This window comes from Pelodiscus sinensis, chromosome 23, assembly GCF_052426305.1.
Source record: "Pelodiscus sinensis isolate ZL-2025 chromosome 23, ASM5242630v1, whole genome shotgun sequence".
Lineage (NCBI taxonomy): Eukaryota > Metazoa > Chordata > Testudines > Trionychidae > Pelodiscus > Pelodiscus sinensis.
The window spans coordinates 23,302,265-23,318,366 of NC_143074.1; the positions used below are offsets into that span (position 1 = coordinate 23,302,265).

At 64.0% G+C, this 16,102-nt stretch overlaps 2 protein-coding genes across 9 annotated transcripts in view; one reads left to right on the forward strand and one right to left on the reverse strand.

Moving 5' to 3' along the window:
• Window positions 1-291: 291 nt before the first annotated feature.
• DNLZ (DNL-type zinc finger) lies at window positions 292-2,733 on the forward strand. Its single transcript, XM_075905589.2, is given in 4 exon segments — window positions 292-448; window positions 451-533; window positions 1,341-1,480; window positions 2,478-2,733. Coding segments are annotated over 4 exon segments (507 nt in total). The 5' UTR covers window positions 292-315; the 3' UTR covers window positions 2,629-2,733.
• A 7,379-nt stretch (window positions 2,734-10,112) lies between these two features.
• Window positions 10,113-16,102, reverse strand: part of GPSM1 (G protein signaling modulator 1) — a 159,425-nt gene continuing 153,435 nt past the window's right edge. For all 8 annotated transcript variants that reach the window (XM_075905594.2, XM_075905593.2, XM_075905590.2 and 5 more), the window contains 2 exons: window positions 13,618-13,826; window positions 10,113-12,667 (listed from right to left, as the gene is read on the reverse strand). In XM_075905594.2, coding sequence (XP_075761709.2) covers window positions 12,488-12,667; window positions 13,618-13,826 — 389 coding nt within the window. In that variant the 3' untranslated portion in view covers window positions 10,113-12,487. The remainder of the gene's footprint in view (window positions 12,668-13,617; window positions 13,827-16,102) is intronic.

Sequence of the window (16,102 nt, forward strand, 5' to 3'; positions counted from 1 at the left end):
CCCCTGGACTGCTCCAGCCTGCTGCCTCCGTTTGTTTTCCTCCTTCCTGGGGGGGGCCAGAGCCGCTGAGCCCGTGTGGGGCCCGAGGGGCCGAGACTCGGGGCAGAAGGGGGAGGGAGGCCCCGCTAGGATTTGGGGGGAGCCCCGGGCACCCGGATCAGTGGGGGGGGGGCTGCTGAGTCTGCAGGAGGGAAAGCCCCTCCCCCGTATCCCGCTGGGGGGGCCCGTATCCCGGGGGGGGGGGGGGCAGCAGGGGCTCCCCCCCCGCTCTCGGCCGGGCGGGGCGGGCTGCCGGGCGCGCTGCCCACACCCAAGATGGCCGCCCGGGCTTCAGCGGCCGCGATGCTGCGGGCCGGGTGGAGGCTGGCGCTGCTCGGGGCCCGGCTGGGCGCTGCGGGGCCGCCCGGGGCTCGTGCAGCCCCACGGCCCCGCCCCAGCGCCCCGGCCCCGGCCCCGGCCTCGGCCGCGCGCGGCTCTGCAGCGCCCTGGGGCAGGGGGAGGCCGCGCGCTACGGGCTGGTGTTCACCTGCCGGGTGGGTGCGGGGGGGAGCCTGGGGGAGCTGGGGTGGATGTGGGGGGCAGAGGGGGAGCCTGGGGGGCTGGGGTGGATGTGGGGGGCAGAGAGGGAGCCTGGGGTGGAGTGGGGGGCAGCTGGGGTGGGGTGGATGTGGGGGGCAGAGGGGGCAGAAGGGGGGTTGGGGTGGATGTGGGGGGCAGAGGGGGAGCCTGGGGGGCTGGATGTGGGGGGCAGAGAGGGAGAGAGCTGGGGGGCAGAAGGGGGGTTGGGGTGGATGTGGGGGGCAGAGGGGGAGCCTGGGGTGGATGTGGGGGGCAGAAGGGGAGCCTGGGGGGCTGGGGTGGATGTGGGGGGCAGAAGGGGAACCTGGGGTGGAGTGTGGGGGGGCAGAGAGGGAGCTTGGGAGGGCTGGGGTGGATGTGGGGGGCAGAAGGGGGGGTTGGGGTGGATGTGGGGGGCACAGGGGGAGCCTGGGGTGGCAGACAGGGAGCCTGGGAGATCTGGGGCAGGTTGGTGTTTGGGGGAGTCCTGGGGAGGAGGGTGGGTGAAGCATCTGAGCATCTTGGTTATGAAGAAGCGACAAGGAGTCCGGTAGCACCTCATAGACTGACCGATGTATCGGAGCAGGAGCTTTCCTGGGCAAAGACCCATTTCCTCAGACGTTGCATCTGACAAAGTGGGTCTTTGCCCAGGAAAGCTCCTGCTCCGATACATCGGTCAGTCTATGAGGTGCCACAGGACTCCTTGTCGCTTTTGCAGCTCCAGACTAACACGGCGACCCTTCTGATACTTGGTTATGAAAGTAACTGTGTTCATCTTGTAGGTCTGCAATACGCGGTCGGCAAAAATGATTTCCAAACAGGCATATCATAACGGGGTGGTGATAGTGAAGTGTCCTGGTTGCAAGAATCACCACGTCATAGCAGATAACCTGGGATGGTTTTCAGATTTGGAGGGGAAAAGGTCAGTGCCCATAACAGCAGCTCTTCCTGCTCACGATCATCAAAACGCAGCCCAACCCCATCTAGCCAGCACACCGGAGTTCTGTCTCTTACAGGCTGTGTAAGTGGTGGTTTAAATGCTGCAGGAGAGTTATTGCTGGGCTGATTCAGCTACTTTGTAAAGAATGGATGCCAACGGCTGAGTTTTCTGATGTGGTGCAGATGGGTGGTGTAAATCAGTGCTTCTCAACCAGTGGGACGGGTACTCGAGAAGTCGGGGGGGGGGGGTACTTCAAAACAACTGCAGTTTGGAGAAACCTGAATTTTTGTTCTAAGTTTTACAGCGCTTTATTATTTTTGTAATTTTTACACCCCAAAATTTTATTTCCCGCTCGGTTATACGATTAAGTTGTTTAAACAAATGTGTTGCAATGGAAGAAAAAAAAGTGTGTGTCTGAAAACTGTAGGTACTGGGGGAACTTATAATTGTTTTTTAAAAAAAGGGTGTGTGTGTATATATATATTTAAAAAGAGGTACTTTATAAAAAAGATTGAGAGACACTGGTGTAAATAATGGAATCGCCCAACCAAGACCAAGTATGTGAGATGTAGCGAACACAGCTAGATTAGAAGGTGCATGTTGCACAGATATCACTGTTGCTGGTTGCAGTTTTATTGCTGGATATGTTACTTTTTTGTTTTCCCTCAGGTCTTATTGAAACATTGCTAGTCTCTGGCTGGGAGGTTGAATTTCAAAGGCTTTGAACTCCTTTGAAAATCGACCTCGGTCTAACCATAGCTGCCAAATTAGTGATCAGATTGAGATGTGGTTGTGTAATCTCATCTGCTCCGTAGGCCACTGGGACGAGCTCCGCTAGGGGAAATGTTACCTCCATCTTCCGAACTTGAATCCCCACTAATAGCGAAACCCGAATGCAGCGGAGCGCCCCTACGCCTCAGCTGCAAAGTTGCGCGGACGCTTTGGCAACGTAACTAGTGGTTTTTAACTTGTCGTTCAGGAACATTGAGGAAATCCTGGCAGCCAAAGGGGAGAAAGTGAGACGTGTGGTTGGCGAGGACTCCTTGGAACTGCTCCTGGAGACGGCTGCGGAGACAGAAGAAGAAGGTGGAGGAAGATCCCCGGACTCTGGAGACAAGGGAGCAACCTGAGCAGAGCTCCCGCTGCCCTGCGTTGGGCAGAGACGGACTTTGCCATTTCTCTCCCCCTTTCAACTTTCTGGATTTTTTTTTTTAAATAAATTCAAGATCAGTGAATCCTTGTCCTGTGGTTTATTCCTGTCTTTGCCCCGGGCAGCTTCACCTTTGCCCAGTCACATGGAAGTTGTTTTTCACAGCTGGGATCGTCGTCGCTCTTGCACGTGCAAGTGATTTGAAAACTAGCCTCATTTTTTAAATGACACTAGGGCTATGTCTACACTTGCGGCTTCTTGCGTGAGAAATATGCAAATGAGGCTAAGCGTGGAATATTGCCGAGCCTCATTTGCATACCTAATGAGCTGCCATGTTTGCAGAAGAGGCTCTTGTACCGGAAGGAGCTGTCTACACGGCCCCTTCTTGCGCAAGAAAAACCCTCTTGCGCAAGGCCGCTACGCAGATTATTTTCAGGAATCACGGCCTTGCGCAAGAGGGTTTTTATTGCACAGGAAGGGGCAGTGTAGACAGCTCCTGGCACAAGAGCCTCTTCTGCAAAAATGGCAGCTCATTAGATATGCTAATGAGGCTCAGCAATAGTCCACGCTTAGCCTCAGTTACATATTTCTCGCACAAGAAGCCACGAGTGTAGACATCGCTTAGGAGTCCTGCCTGGTTCTCTTGTTCCAAGCCTGGAACTGGTTGGTCTTTGTTAAGGTGTTTGGGTCCTGAGGAGCAAAGCACCGCCCACTGCATTAGTGGCTTTTAGCAGCATCGTGCTGTTCTCATCTGTTTTTCCGTTAAAAGCATTTGTGGAAAAGAGCGTCTAGATTGGCAGGACGCTTTTGCGCAAAAGCACTTTTTGTGGAAAAGCGTCCGTGGCCAATCTAGATGCGGTTTTGCGCAAGAAAGCCCCGATCGCCATTTTCGCCATCAGGGCTTTTTTGCCCAAAACGGTTCTCAACTGTCTACACTGGCTCTCTTGTGCAAATGCTTTTTCCCGAACAGGAGAGTCATTGTATTTGCGGAAGAACACCTACAATCTTACATGAGATCGTCAGTGTTCTTGCACAAATTCAAAGTGGCCAGTGTAGACAGCTGGCAAGTTTTTCCGCAAAAGCGGCTGCTTTTGTGGAAAAACTTGCCAGTCTAGACGCAGCCTGTTAGTCTAAACCAGTGGTTCCCAACCTTTCAAGGTTGTCGGGCGCCAGGGGGCGTGGCCGTTCGCCCGCCGGGCGCCAGGGGGCGGGGACACTTGCGCCCCGGGGGGCAGCCCCCCCATAGCCGCATGCCCGGGGGCGGCCCCCCCCCATAGCTGCTTGCCCGGGGCTGGCGCTCCCCCCGCCATGCGCCGCGCGCCCGGGGCCAGCGCTCCCCTCGCCATGCGCCGTGCGCCCAGGGCCGGCGCTCCCCTCGCCATGCGCCGTGCGCCCAGGGCCGGCGCTCCCCTCGCCATGCGCCGTGCACCCGGGGCCGGTGCTCCCCCTGCCATGTGCCCGGTGCCAGGCCAGCTCCGAGCACCTGGCGGGCGCATGGCGCCCGCGGGCACCGTGTTGGGGACCACGGGTCTAAACTAACAATGACTAAGGCGGTGAAGAGCTTCTGAGGCCTCAAAGCCAATAGGAATCGAATGCCTCTGAAAATCAAGCCATAAGTTAAGTTTTATTTAGTTATAGGCCAGGACTCCACCGTGGTAGCTTTTGTAAGCTCCACAACAATGTTGCTGTAGGGTCTTCCATGCTTTGTGTGTGCTGGATTGGATTTGACTGGCCTGTTCCAGAAACGCTCTAGGAAGAGATGTATCTATTTGCATGGCAGAGAAGTTAATTGGGCAAGAAAATCCACTATTGACAGAAGCAAATTGCAGAGAAGCCTGAATTGGTATTTCGATTGCTAGTGAATATATTGCTGTTCTCCCTTTGTTTTCCTGCCTCCTTATATCTAGGGCAAGGAACTTTTTGGGGGCAGGAGCTGCTGACCCACAGGAAAGTCAGTCGGGCTGCACACAAGTGAGAAGCAAAAAAACTCCAAACCGAAGCAACCCCTCACTGACCTGACCTCCAAGTGAGGAGGAGAAAGATCCTTCCCACATGGCACACCAGAGCCTAGGGGGGCTCAGGCCCCACAGGGGGACAGCAGAGGGGCTGGAATAGCAGCACAGGCTCCCCAATAGGGGGGCTGGAGCCTGGGGACCCAGATCCAGGGGCTGCCCCTGGACCTTAGGTCCCCACCCCGCCTTATATGACAGTTCTGGGCACGTTGCAGTTTGAGGCACCAGCTATTTGCTTGGCCCCTGTGACGTTGAGTTGATGGTTTGGTTAGAAGGCAGCGCGGGGCCCCAATCGTGCCACGCAGGGGAGTCGGGGCGCACGAGCCCGTCTAACCACTAGGCAGCACTGCCTCCCCGCAGCACACGCGCGTTTGGAGCCGTGGCGCTCGCAGGGGGGCGGGAGGCGGCGGAGCCGGCACAGGCTGGATGCGCGTCGCGGCTCCGGGGGGGCAGGGGGAGCCGGGCTCCGGACTCTGCCCAGCCCCCTGCGGGCTGCGCTGGGCGCCGCCCCCTTGCAAACCGGGGGGGGCGCAGATGGCCGAGGCAGGTGCAGAGCAGCGGGGTGGGGCTGCCCTGGGGGCTCACCTGTGCAGGGGGGAAGCCGGGGGCTGTGGGGAGCTCGCGCAGCAGCCGGGGGCGCCCCAGCATTGTGGGGGGGCGCGGTGGCTCCAACCACCCATGGGGCGGGCCCCCCAAAGTGGGTCGCAGCTGGGGGCGCAAAGGATCACGTGGGCCCCACACGGTGTGGGCGGGAGGGGCTGGGGCTCGCGGGGGGGGGTCCGGCAGCAGCCCCCCCCCCCGCACTGCGTAGAAAGCGGCTACCTATGAGACGGTGCTACTTAGGGGGCACTGGGCATGCGCAGTAGCTCGGCTGAAGCCCCTGCCCTTCGCCCTGCCCCCTTTTTGCAAGAAATCTGCAAAAAAAAAGAAAGTTTTTGCAAATTTCTTGCTAAAAGGGGTACCAAGGGGAAGAGGGGCGCGCAGGGGGGGGGGTGCAGCGGCTGCAGGCAGATTAGACGCGGTGCTGGGGCGAGGCAGGGGGCAGATCCTCAGCACAGGCAGGGCAGGAGGGGTAAAAACAGCCCCCCCCCCGTGGGAATGAAGCGCCAGTTACGGGGGGGGGGGAGGGGACTGTTTACATTTGCTTAACCCTGCTTTTGTATCACGGATTCCACTCCGAACAGGGGACACGCTTGGCATGACGTCACAATGGACGTCACAATCGACATCCCATCGGATTTAGCCAATACCCAACATTTCTACTTTCTCAAAGCTCCAATACTGGACTGTGCGGATCCAAACCCGACCCCGGCAGCCCTCGGCATGAGACTTAGGGCAGCCTGCCCTCCTGCATCCTAGAAAGGGAGGGGCGCTCGCCAGGCCCCTGGGTTGTGAGTTCAATCCTCGCAGAGGCCATTTGGGGCAAAAATGTGTCAGGGATGGTGCTTGGTCCCGCTGTGAGGGCAGGGGCTGGACTCGATGACCTCGAGGTCCCTTCCAGTTCTGGGGGATAAGCAACCTCCATTATATATTTTAAACTCCCCCTCCGCCCCCAGGGGATTCTGTGCCAGAGCATCACAGCCCTGGTCCCTAGAAGTCTTTCCAGAGAGCCCCTCGCCCTGGCTGCAGGCTGAGCCCCGCCCGCCCGGGACACGAGAACTGCCGAGCCCCCTTCTCTTCAGCACAGGCCTTGGCGCCCAGTTCCCCCTCCGCCGCACCTCTGCTGGGACCTTCCACCCCCCCGGTGGGGTTTGCTCGCCCGCTTGGGCGGCTCTTGGAGGGACTCCACTTGGCCCGGCGGCCCCCGGTGGTGCGTATGGGCAGCGTGTGCCCGTCCCCCTGGGCGCTGCTGCTGGGGGGATCAGCCCCAGTCGCCACGTCTGTCGCCTGCAGTGGGGAGCTAAGTCCTGCCCAGTTGAGATCCCCCCCCCCCCCCCCCGGCACTGGGCGCTGTACGGAGTCCATCTCTGCACCGACGGGCTTGCTTATAAAAAGAAACAAAGGGGTGGGGGAGGGAAAGGAAGTGCTTTTACCCCCCCCCCCCCCCCCCCCCCCCCCCGGTAACAGGGGAAACTGAGGCATGGAGCAACTCGGTGAGTTGCCCGGCCTCACACGGAGAGTCTGTGGCACTGCCTAGAACTGAACCCAGAGCTCCACAGCCCAGCCACCCCCCTTGCCCCCACCCCCCAGAGGAGCCTGGCTAACAGGAAGGATCAGGGGCTCAAAGCCAGGTATCGCAGCGTCCCGCGCCCGGCCCCAGGAGGCTGCATCGCCCCGGTGTGACCCGCTGCTGTGCTAGCCTGTGACCTTGGCAGGGAACTGCCTGTCGGCCTGTCAGGCCCTGGCCTCCCCTGGACCCCCCGCCATGCTTGTCTATCGGCTCCTCTCAGCCTGACACCAGGGTGGGGGGACGGTAGCAGAGGGCCGGCTGGGCCTGCTCACGCCTGCACCAGCTGCCCTGTCCCCCCCCCCCACCCACCACCCAGCGCCCAGCTCCCCCTCCGCTGCTGCAAACCAAAGTGGCTCCGAAGGCAGCGGTGCCGGGCGACTCGCTCCAGCCGGGGAGGGGCCCAGAGCCCTAAAAGCCTTAGGGAGGGGCTGTTAGATGCGTTTAGCCCCCCCCCCCCCCCCCCCCCCCCCCCAGGAACCAGTGCTAATGCCCCAGCACAGCCCTGGAGGGTGAACGCTCTGCCCGCTGGCCTGGCCGTCTGCGGCGCCCGGCGGTACCGGCCACAGGACCCGCGTCAGCCCGTGTGCGCTGGGTACCTGGGTCCCACCTCTCTGGAACTGGACTCTGGAGCCGGGGGCTGCTTCCCTGGAGGGGGTGGGGGTGGGGGCTCCCTGAAGGGCTGTATTGTGCCCAGCAGTAGGGGGAACGTGCCTTGCGAGCTGCAGGTGAAACACCCTGGGTAAGCACTAGGGGGCGACAGGGACCCGTCTTTGGGTTGAGGGGCTGCTGCCCCAGTCGGGGGCGGGGAGGGGGAGCTGCACACGAGACCCGAGGGTGGGCCAGGCTGGTAGGTTGTATGAACCCCCCCAACCATGGCTGTGGGGTGGGGCGAAACACGAGGGGTTCAGACTGTTGGGTGGGGGCTGCTGGGCAGCGGGATCGGAGCCGGCCAGGGTGTGTGTGCAGGAGCAAAGGGGGGGGACACGGGGGAGCTGGGTGGGAGGCGATGCAGGAGCAAAGGGGGGTGCATGGCCTGGGCAGGAGGTAGGCATCAGGCGCAAAGTGGGGTGGGGGGGGCTGGCGGGGGGGTGGGAGGCTGCAGGAGCGGGCTAGAGGCTGCGGGGGCTGGGTGCCCAGTGCCGGGGGGGGGGCAGCCTGAACTTTGGGGGCAAGATCAGGCAAGTCGGGGTCCAGATTCGCCCTCCCCCCAGCCTGGGCTGTAGGTTGCCCACCCTCGCACGAGGGATTGGTGCGAAGGGTTGTGCAGCCCTCCTGTTATACCCGCTTTGCCCAGCAGGTGTCGCCCTGGCAGAGCCCTCAGCCAGGCAGTGCAGGGGGCTGCCAGCCTGGGACCCTTAGGAGCTGGGGGGGGGGGGGGGCTGTGGATGCCCTGGATACTTCCCCCCATGACGGACGGACGGACGGCTTCTCTCCACCCCTTAGCCCCAGCCTTGGCGACCCAGCCCCCCCCCGCGCTGCAGCCGCCCCCCACGGCCAGTCTAGGAAGAACACGACAGTGACAGCCGCACGGGTGGGGGGAGTCGCCTGGTTCCTCGGAGGAGCCGTCGCACGCTTCTCTTGCACCACGCCAATCCGTGCAAGGCTCCCACGCTGGTGAGCGAGGCCGGGGCCGGGGCCAGGGCCGGGGTCTGGCCCGTGGTAGCTCTTGGGCGACCGTGGGGCCAGGAGGCCGAGCCCTACCAACCCAGGGATTTCTGCAGCTGTAGCCGGGCAGGGAGGGGCCACGCGGAGGTAGGGCTGGAAAAGGGTCCCCAGTTAGCATGAGGCTTACCGGGTAACTGGGGGGCCGGCCAGGCCGGAGCAGCCCCGGCTGCATTGGGTCAGCCAGCAGGACCCGGGTCGCGTTGGGCCGGCCGGCAGGGCTGTGCCGAAGTAGCCCGCTAAGGGAATCGTTTCACCGGTTAGCTGTAGTACCAGCTGTTTACAGCCCCCGGGAATGTTAGAATCCCCCCCCCCCACACACACTGGGGTGGCGCAGTGGCCAGACAGACAGCAGGTCATTTGTGGGGAGAGCCGGGGGGGGGGGGGGCGAAGCCGGGGTAAGACCGGGCTCGTGGGGGAGGGGGCTGCATCGGGGAAAATGCTCCTAGTCCGGCCAACCAGGCGGCTCCACCGCCCTTCCGCCGCCAGCACGTCTGTGGGGCCGTAACCCGAGCGCCCTGACATTCCAGTCACCTTCCCTCGGCCTGCACTACACGACCGCCCTTGAACCCCCCGTGGGCCCCCCACGTCCACTTGCCCAGAGCCTCTGGTCCGTCTTGGCAGAGACATTGTTCCCCCTGCTGCTCTCGTCCAAAACCTCCCCGGAGTTGCTGCCTTCCTCCCCAGAAGCAGTCGCATTTCCTGGCACTGCTGGGCCGGAGAACAACGGGTCCCAGCCCAGCACACAGGCAGCTCTGAGCCTCCACAGCCGGGCCCGGCCTTGCTGAGCACCCCCCTCCCCCCCCGCGTGTAGAGGAGCTGGGGGGCTCCCCGTTCCAGGGCCGGGAGTCAGTGCAGAAAGCCAACCCCATCCCCCCTTCCCTTAGCCCCCCCCAGGGCCGGCGAACCCTGCCCCAGAGCCTGCAGCTTTGGTCCAGGTTCCCCCTTGGCCCGGCAGGAGCAGCGCTGCTATGGGGGCCCTGAGCGGGGCTCCTAGGTGCTGGCATTGGGGGGGCAGGTGTCCATTCTATCAAGGGGTTACAGCTTGGTTTAGCGGATCAGCCCCCCCTGCACTGCCCTGATCTCAGCCCCCTGCCCCCCTCGCAGGAGGGGAAACTCCACCGTGCCTGAGGAGGGACTAACCTCGGCCAGCCCCCACATCTGCCACCTCCCTCCCCGCAGCCTCGGCACCGCCAGGTTTCTCGCTGCGCGAGCTCCCCCGGCCCTGCCGCTCCCCTTCAGCGCAGCGGAGCCGACAGATTCGCCCTCGCCCTGCCTACCCGGGCAGCCCTCCGCACTGGCAGGAGCGCGCCGCGCAGGGCTCTGGCAGCAATGTATAGGATCTGGGACTGCCCTCCTCCCCAGAAGCAGTCGCATTTTGCAGGCCTGCTTCAGGGGCTCTCCGGGCCGTAGGGGGGGCTCGCTGTAAGGCGGGTGGGCCCTGTACTTACCCCAGTTTCTGCTTCATGTCTCTAGCTTGCCTTCTCCGTGGGGCTCCTCAACGGCCCCCAGCCTCCTCGTTAGCAGCCCAGCGCGCCCAGGGGCTGGCGTGTGGGTCTCCGCACCCAGCCGCGGGGGCTGCCCTCAGCGCCACCGGCCAACGCCACCCGCTCCGTGCTGAAAGCTGAAGGACGGCGCGTGTCCCGTGGCTGACGCAAGCCAGCAGAAGGTGGCCGCCCCGGGGAGCCCCCCCGGTCATTCTGGTGCCACTGCTGGCCTTCGGCGCGCCCACCCCGGCAGATGCTGAGCACCGGAGAGGAGCGAGAGGCCAGCGTGGCAGGCCGGGCGGAATCGCCGTGGCACCCCCTGGCTGGGCAGGCTGCCTGCCTGAGGGAGGAGTGCGGGCCTGGGAGCTGGCGTGAGAAAGCGGCTCAGCGGCAGCCCCCGACCCTTTGTCCTGGGACAGCGGTGCAGTCGAGGGAGGGGGCTTGGCTCCGTGCGCCCCTCACCTGGGGCTGGATCGCACGGGGGGAGGGGCTGCCTGTCGGGGGAGGGCTGCTCGCAGTGGGACACTCTGGCACCTCGCAGCCAGCCTCAGCCGCCCTGCCACGGCCCAGCCCTAGCTCCAACCCTGGCCCTTGGCCCGTTCCCGCGCCCTGGGAGCCCTGCCGCAGGGGCTGGGGGTCCGCACTGAACGCCCCACGCAGAGGGGAGGCTGCGAGCGCTTGCTCCTGGACTGCCCCCGAGCGCCTCTCCCCCCACCCCCGGTTCCTCCCTCCGGGGCTGGGAGTGCTGAGCCCGGGGGGGGCCGGGGGGGCTTGTGACGAATCAGGACGTTCCGCTGGAAGTTTGGACCACAAGTGTTTATTAAGCACGACCCCTTCCCCGCCCCCCCGCGCCCGACGCCCTTCTATATATTAAATCATTTGGCAGGTTATTTCTGAAGGAAAACCCAAGTACCGGGTGCGTGGAAACCCCCCTTCGAACGACGTTAGCAACTGCACACGTGAAAAATAAATACGCTCGGACATTCAAGTAGATGGCAAAGACGTCAGGCGGCCGCAAGCTGAGCCCCCGCCGCAGTGGGGGGCCCTGGAGGCACAAATCCACCACCAGGGCTGGGCGCTCAAGGCGGCCTCTTACCCCGGCGCTGGCGCCCTCACTGAACACGGCCTCCGCAGGGGGCCTTGCAGGGCAGAGCAAGGGGGCAGCACCGAGGGGGATGCTACCTGCTCCCAGCTGGGACCGGGGCACAGGGCAGGTGCCGTTGAGCTGGCCGGAGGGGCTCGCCGCTGGACCTCTTCCACGGAGAACCCTCCGCTCCGCCGCGGGGGCAGTGGGGGCGCAGGGACGGGCCCGGGGGAGATTCAGGAGCTGGCCAGGCCCAAGGCAGGCCCGGTGCAGCTCCGCCCCGCCAGGCCCCGCTGCAACGCGGCACCTCGGCCCAGCAAAGCGGGGGAGCAGCGGAGCCGCCTTCGGGGAGGGCTCAGGGGCTTGTTTCTCAGTCCCCACCCCAGTCTGCCCCTTCCCTGGGTGCTCCCCTCACTGCCAGTAGCTGCTGGGGTGCTTGTGTAGGGCCTGCCAGGCTGGAGGCCCCTCGCTACGCGGGGAGGAGGAAGGAGCGGGTGAAGCCGGGGGCCGTGCGCGAGGCCGGCTCAGCGTGTCGAGGGTGGTGAAGGGGGCCGCAGGGCCAGGCCTGGGGCTCCCGCTGCACCCTGGATTAGCCCTGGCTGCTTTGCCTCACACCTGGCCTTGCTGGCCGTGAGCCCCGGGGGTCAGAGCTCGGTCCCACAGGCCAGCAGCTGGAGGGGCAGCACCAGGGATTCCGGGGACCCGGGCTCCCACATCGAGCAGCACCACAGCGCTCCGCGCCCGGCCCCGGAGGCTCCCCAGGGGGCCACGCCTGTGCTAGCTGCAGCCTCCTGGGCAAGCTTCAGGGGCTGCTCCGTTTGCAGAGACATTGCCAGGCGCGGGGGCAGCTGACTGGGGCTCACGCGGCGGCATGGGAACGGTGCCAGGGCACCCCTGGGCAAGGCCAGGCAGAATCCAGCTCCCCTGGCTCCTGCTGTGCCCCTGGCGAGGGAGGAGGGAGAAGTCCAGAGAAGAGAGACGGTGGCAGAAATAAAATACATCGCGGGTGGGGGCCTGCAGCCTGGGAGCGAGGGAGGCTCTAACTTCTGGCCCCTTCAGCGTCTCCAGGGTCGCCCCCTGCCTCCGGCAAAGGGCCCCAGCCCAGCCAGACGCCTCTCCCCCCACCGAGCTGCGCATCAGCCACTTGTCCAGCTACCTCCCTGGCACGTGCCCTGGGCCGCCGGCCCCCAGCCTGGCGGGAGCCGTGCCGTTGGGCTGGCGCCCAGTCCTCCTTTGCCTGTAAAAAGCCGTATAGAAAAAACTGTCCCTGGCCCCTCGTCCAAGGAAAGACACCCCCAAAGGGGCAGGAGACCCCCCCGCCCCCTCCACACCCCCGCTTCGCCGGGCAGAGCGGCTCCGCCCCGGGGAACGTCCGCCGTGGAGCAGCCGGGCTCAGCACTGCTTTCCTCCACGCGCCCCCGTTCTTAGCTGGAGCTGGGTGGCTGCTGCTGCTCCTCCTGGGCCGAAGCCAGATCCACCCGCTGCTCGTCCATGCGCTTGGCCTGGACGCGCTGGATGAGGCTGAAGAAGTCCTCGTCGGGCATGGTGGGGCCACGAGGGACGGCGTCCGGCGGGGCGCAGCGCTGGTCGTCGATCCGGGACGACTAGCCCGGCCCAGGGGAGAGGAGAAATGGGTGTTAGAAACGGGGGTGCCTCCGGGGCTGGCGTTAGCCTGCGGGGGGCACAGCGAGCTCCCTGCGGAGCCACAAGGAGCCGGCGAGACTCCCACCCTGGGCCCAAGGCCACCAGGGCGGGGAGGGGCTTGTCATGGCAAAAGGCTTTGGAGTGAGCTGGCATGGATCATAGAACGCCAGGGCGGGCAGAGACCTCAGGAGCCAGAGTCCAGCCCCCCGCCCAAGGCAGGACCAACCCAATTCAATCAGCCCAGCCGGGGCTTTGTCAGGCCGGGACTTCAACACCCCTAGGGATGGAGATTCCACCCCTCCCTAGGGAACCCGTCCCCACCCGCCTAGGGAAATCGTTTTTCCTAATCTCCAACCGAGACCTCCCCCCCTGCAACTTGGGACCCTTGCTCCTCAGTCTGCCACCCCGAGAGCAGCCTCACTCCAGCCTCTTTGGAACCTCCCTGCAGGGAGTTGCAGGCTGCTCTCCAACCCCCCTGGCCCTGGAAGCGGAGAGAACAATCAGACGGCCCAGGCGTGGTCGGGGCGAGCTGCTTGGGACGCCGTGTCGGGGGCCCGAGGTGAACGTGCGCGGGCAACAGGCAGATCCGTCTACCCCATCCGCTCCCGGGGCGCCTGTTCCTTCTCTAACGTAAGCCACAAGCACCAGCCCCTTCATCATTTTTGTTGCCCTCCGCTGGCCTCTCTCCGATGCGTCCACGTGGGGGGCCCAGAACGGGCCGCACTACTCCAGATGTGGCCTCCCCAGCGCCGAATAAAGGGGAATGATCACTTCTCTGGATCTGCTGGCAACGCTCCTCCTAATGCCCCCAATATGCCATTAGCCTTCTAGGCTACAAGGACACCCAGGTGCGGCCCCAGGAGCAGCGGGCTTTGGCCCCCGGGGGCGGTGCAGCGAGCAAGCTGCTTACCTGGCACTTCATCAGCATGTTGAAGAACTCGTCCCCTGGCTCCTGGGCATCCCCCTCCATGCGCAGGTGCCCGAGGTTGTTGTGAGTGATGCGGAGGCCGGGCAGGCTGCCTACGCTGGCCCGCTGGTCATCCAGGCGCCGGCTCTGGGAGCTGGCGATGAGATCGAAGAACTCCTCGGTCTGCGGAGAGGCCATGAGCGAGGACTGAGCTGCAAGGGGGGCACAACAGCGTCAGTGCGGGGACGGGGCCCCAGCCTGCTGCTCAAACAGCCGCTCGCTCACCCGCCGCGCCCCGAGACCGGGACGCCTGGGTGCTGCTCTGGGCTGCGATGCTGGCGCTGCACACGGTGGGGGTGGCTAGCCCCCCCCCCCGCCTTTGTAAAGCACTTTACAAGGCCAAGCTCTACAGGCATCGTTATTAGCTAGTAAACGATCCCCTCTCAGGTGGGCAAGCCGAGGCAGCGCATGGGCAGGTGATGTGCCCAAGGGCACCCATCTAGTCAGTGGCAGAGCTGGGATTAGCCAGGTCTGTGCTCAGCCTCTCTCAGCAGGAAGGCGATTTAAGATGCCTTTTTTTTTTTTTTTTTTGCCTCGCTTGATCTCTTAACGACCCCCCTCCCTGCAAAGAGTAACCTCATTTCCCTGCACCCAGCGGCTCCCCCGACCCACAGCGGGAGAGAAGCAAAGAGGCCCTTGGGTGGGGGGGCGGGAGGGGAAATGCAGCCAGTTCATCTAACTGCAGAGAAGAACAATTGGCCACGACTTCGCTTTTAGAACAACGGGCCCAGCCTGGCCACCGACAACCCCTCTGTGCAGCGCCTGCCAGCAAACGTGGCTGCCACCCGCGGCGAGCAAGCGTCTGTCGCTGTGAACTTCCCCTAGCAGTGCCACGTGGCCCTCCCGGGCTGAGCGTGCTAGAGTCCTTGCAAGCCGCGAGCTCTGTCGGCTCACAGTGGCTAGGGGCCCTCGGGGACAGACGCGAAGGTGGTTCGCAGCCGGAAGCCGGCCTGGGGAGCAGCGCGCTGCCTCGGTGGCATCAAACGAGCCTTTGCAAAGCTCAGAGGGGCGTTACTGCCTCGGCAGACACATCAACCGCCTCGGTGCCGCGCTGCACGGGCCTAGCGCCGCAGGCAGAAGGCAGCTGGCTTTCCGGGGGGACAACACGAACGGCCATGCTCCCCGGCGGAGGAGGAGCAGGACAGGGTATTAATGGCACTTGGAGCACTAATTTGATCAGATAAGGAAAGAGCGATCTCTCCGGCGTGGCCTGCCAGGGAGGTAGCCAATCGCTAGCGTGCTGGCTGCATCACCAGCCCTTTGCCTGTACCATCCCGGGAGCAAAAACTGACCCCGCATCCCGTACATCATCCCTCCCTCCCCCCCACACACACAGCTGCTGCAAAGTCCCGGGTCCGGTCTGGCTCTCCGAGCAAAGAGCCGCGTTGCCCCAGGAGCGTAACTTCCGCCTCCCGCGCGGGAGAGCAATACTTGGTACATGCCTCCGGCCGCTGGGGGCACTGCCAGGCCAGTCGGGGTGTGAAGCCGCTGGCCCTGCTCTAGGCCATAGGGAGGGTAAGAAACGCGGCTTTCCACGCTCGGAGCCCCAGGCAGGATCGTGGCTCCACATGTGGCCCTTGCGGGCAGCAGCCGCCGGGACTTTAACAGGGTTCAAAGAGCGAGAGAGATTCATGGAGCTTAGGTCCAGCCTGGCTAAAATGCCTTTGCTGTCGACCGCGGAGCATCCAGATTACCGCGCTGAGCCGACAAACAGCTGATCGGCTCAGCGTGGCAGCCATTTTAATTTTAATGAAGCGGCGATGATTTCAATCGCTACTTCGTTTCCCTATGTTGGGTTGCCTAATCTACATGCCTCCGTCGCCAGAGGCATGTAGTCTGACACACCCTCAGAGTCCTGCCCCCCCGCCCTCCACCCACCCTGGGAGTGACCAGACAGCCAACGCAGGATGAGGGGCCACGGGCGGTGGGCTGGGTTCTGGAGTGGCTATGGGAATAGAGCGCGAGCCGCACGGGCGCCGGGGCATTGGCTTCAATGCTTTGCCCTTTTACCCCAGCGGGGAATCCGAGCCAGGACTTCCCCCCACCTTCCTTACCAGCACCCAGCGCTCTGCTCCCAGCACGGGCACGCCCGGCCTTCCCTGACCCAGCTGGTGCGGACAGGCCGGCCTAGGAGCTGGCGTGTGAACAGGAGCAACCCCGTGGGAACCGGCGCGGAGGAGAGGGGGTGCGGAGAACCGAGCCGGCGGCCCAGCGTGCGGGCGAAGGGCCCTGCGGCTAAGAGCTCGCAGGCTGTGCTGCCAGTGCCCGTCGCGCTTGGCATGACCAGGTCTGGACGGCCCCCCGGCTGGCACCGCCGTGAACCTCAGGCAGGCGCCAGCTGCCAGAACCACTGCCCACCCTGCAAGAACAGCCGGCAGCGCCAAGAAAGCAGCCGGGGGGGGGGGGGGGGTTCCTTTCTGCTGCTGCT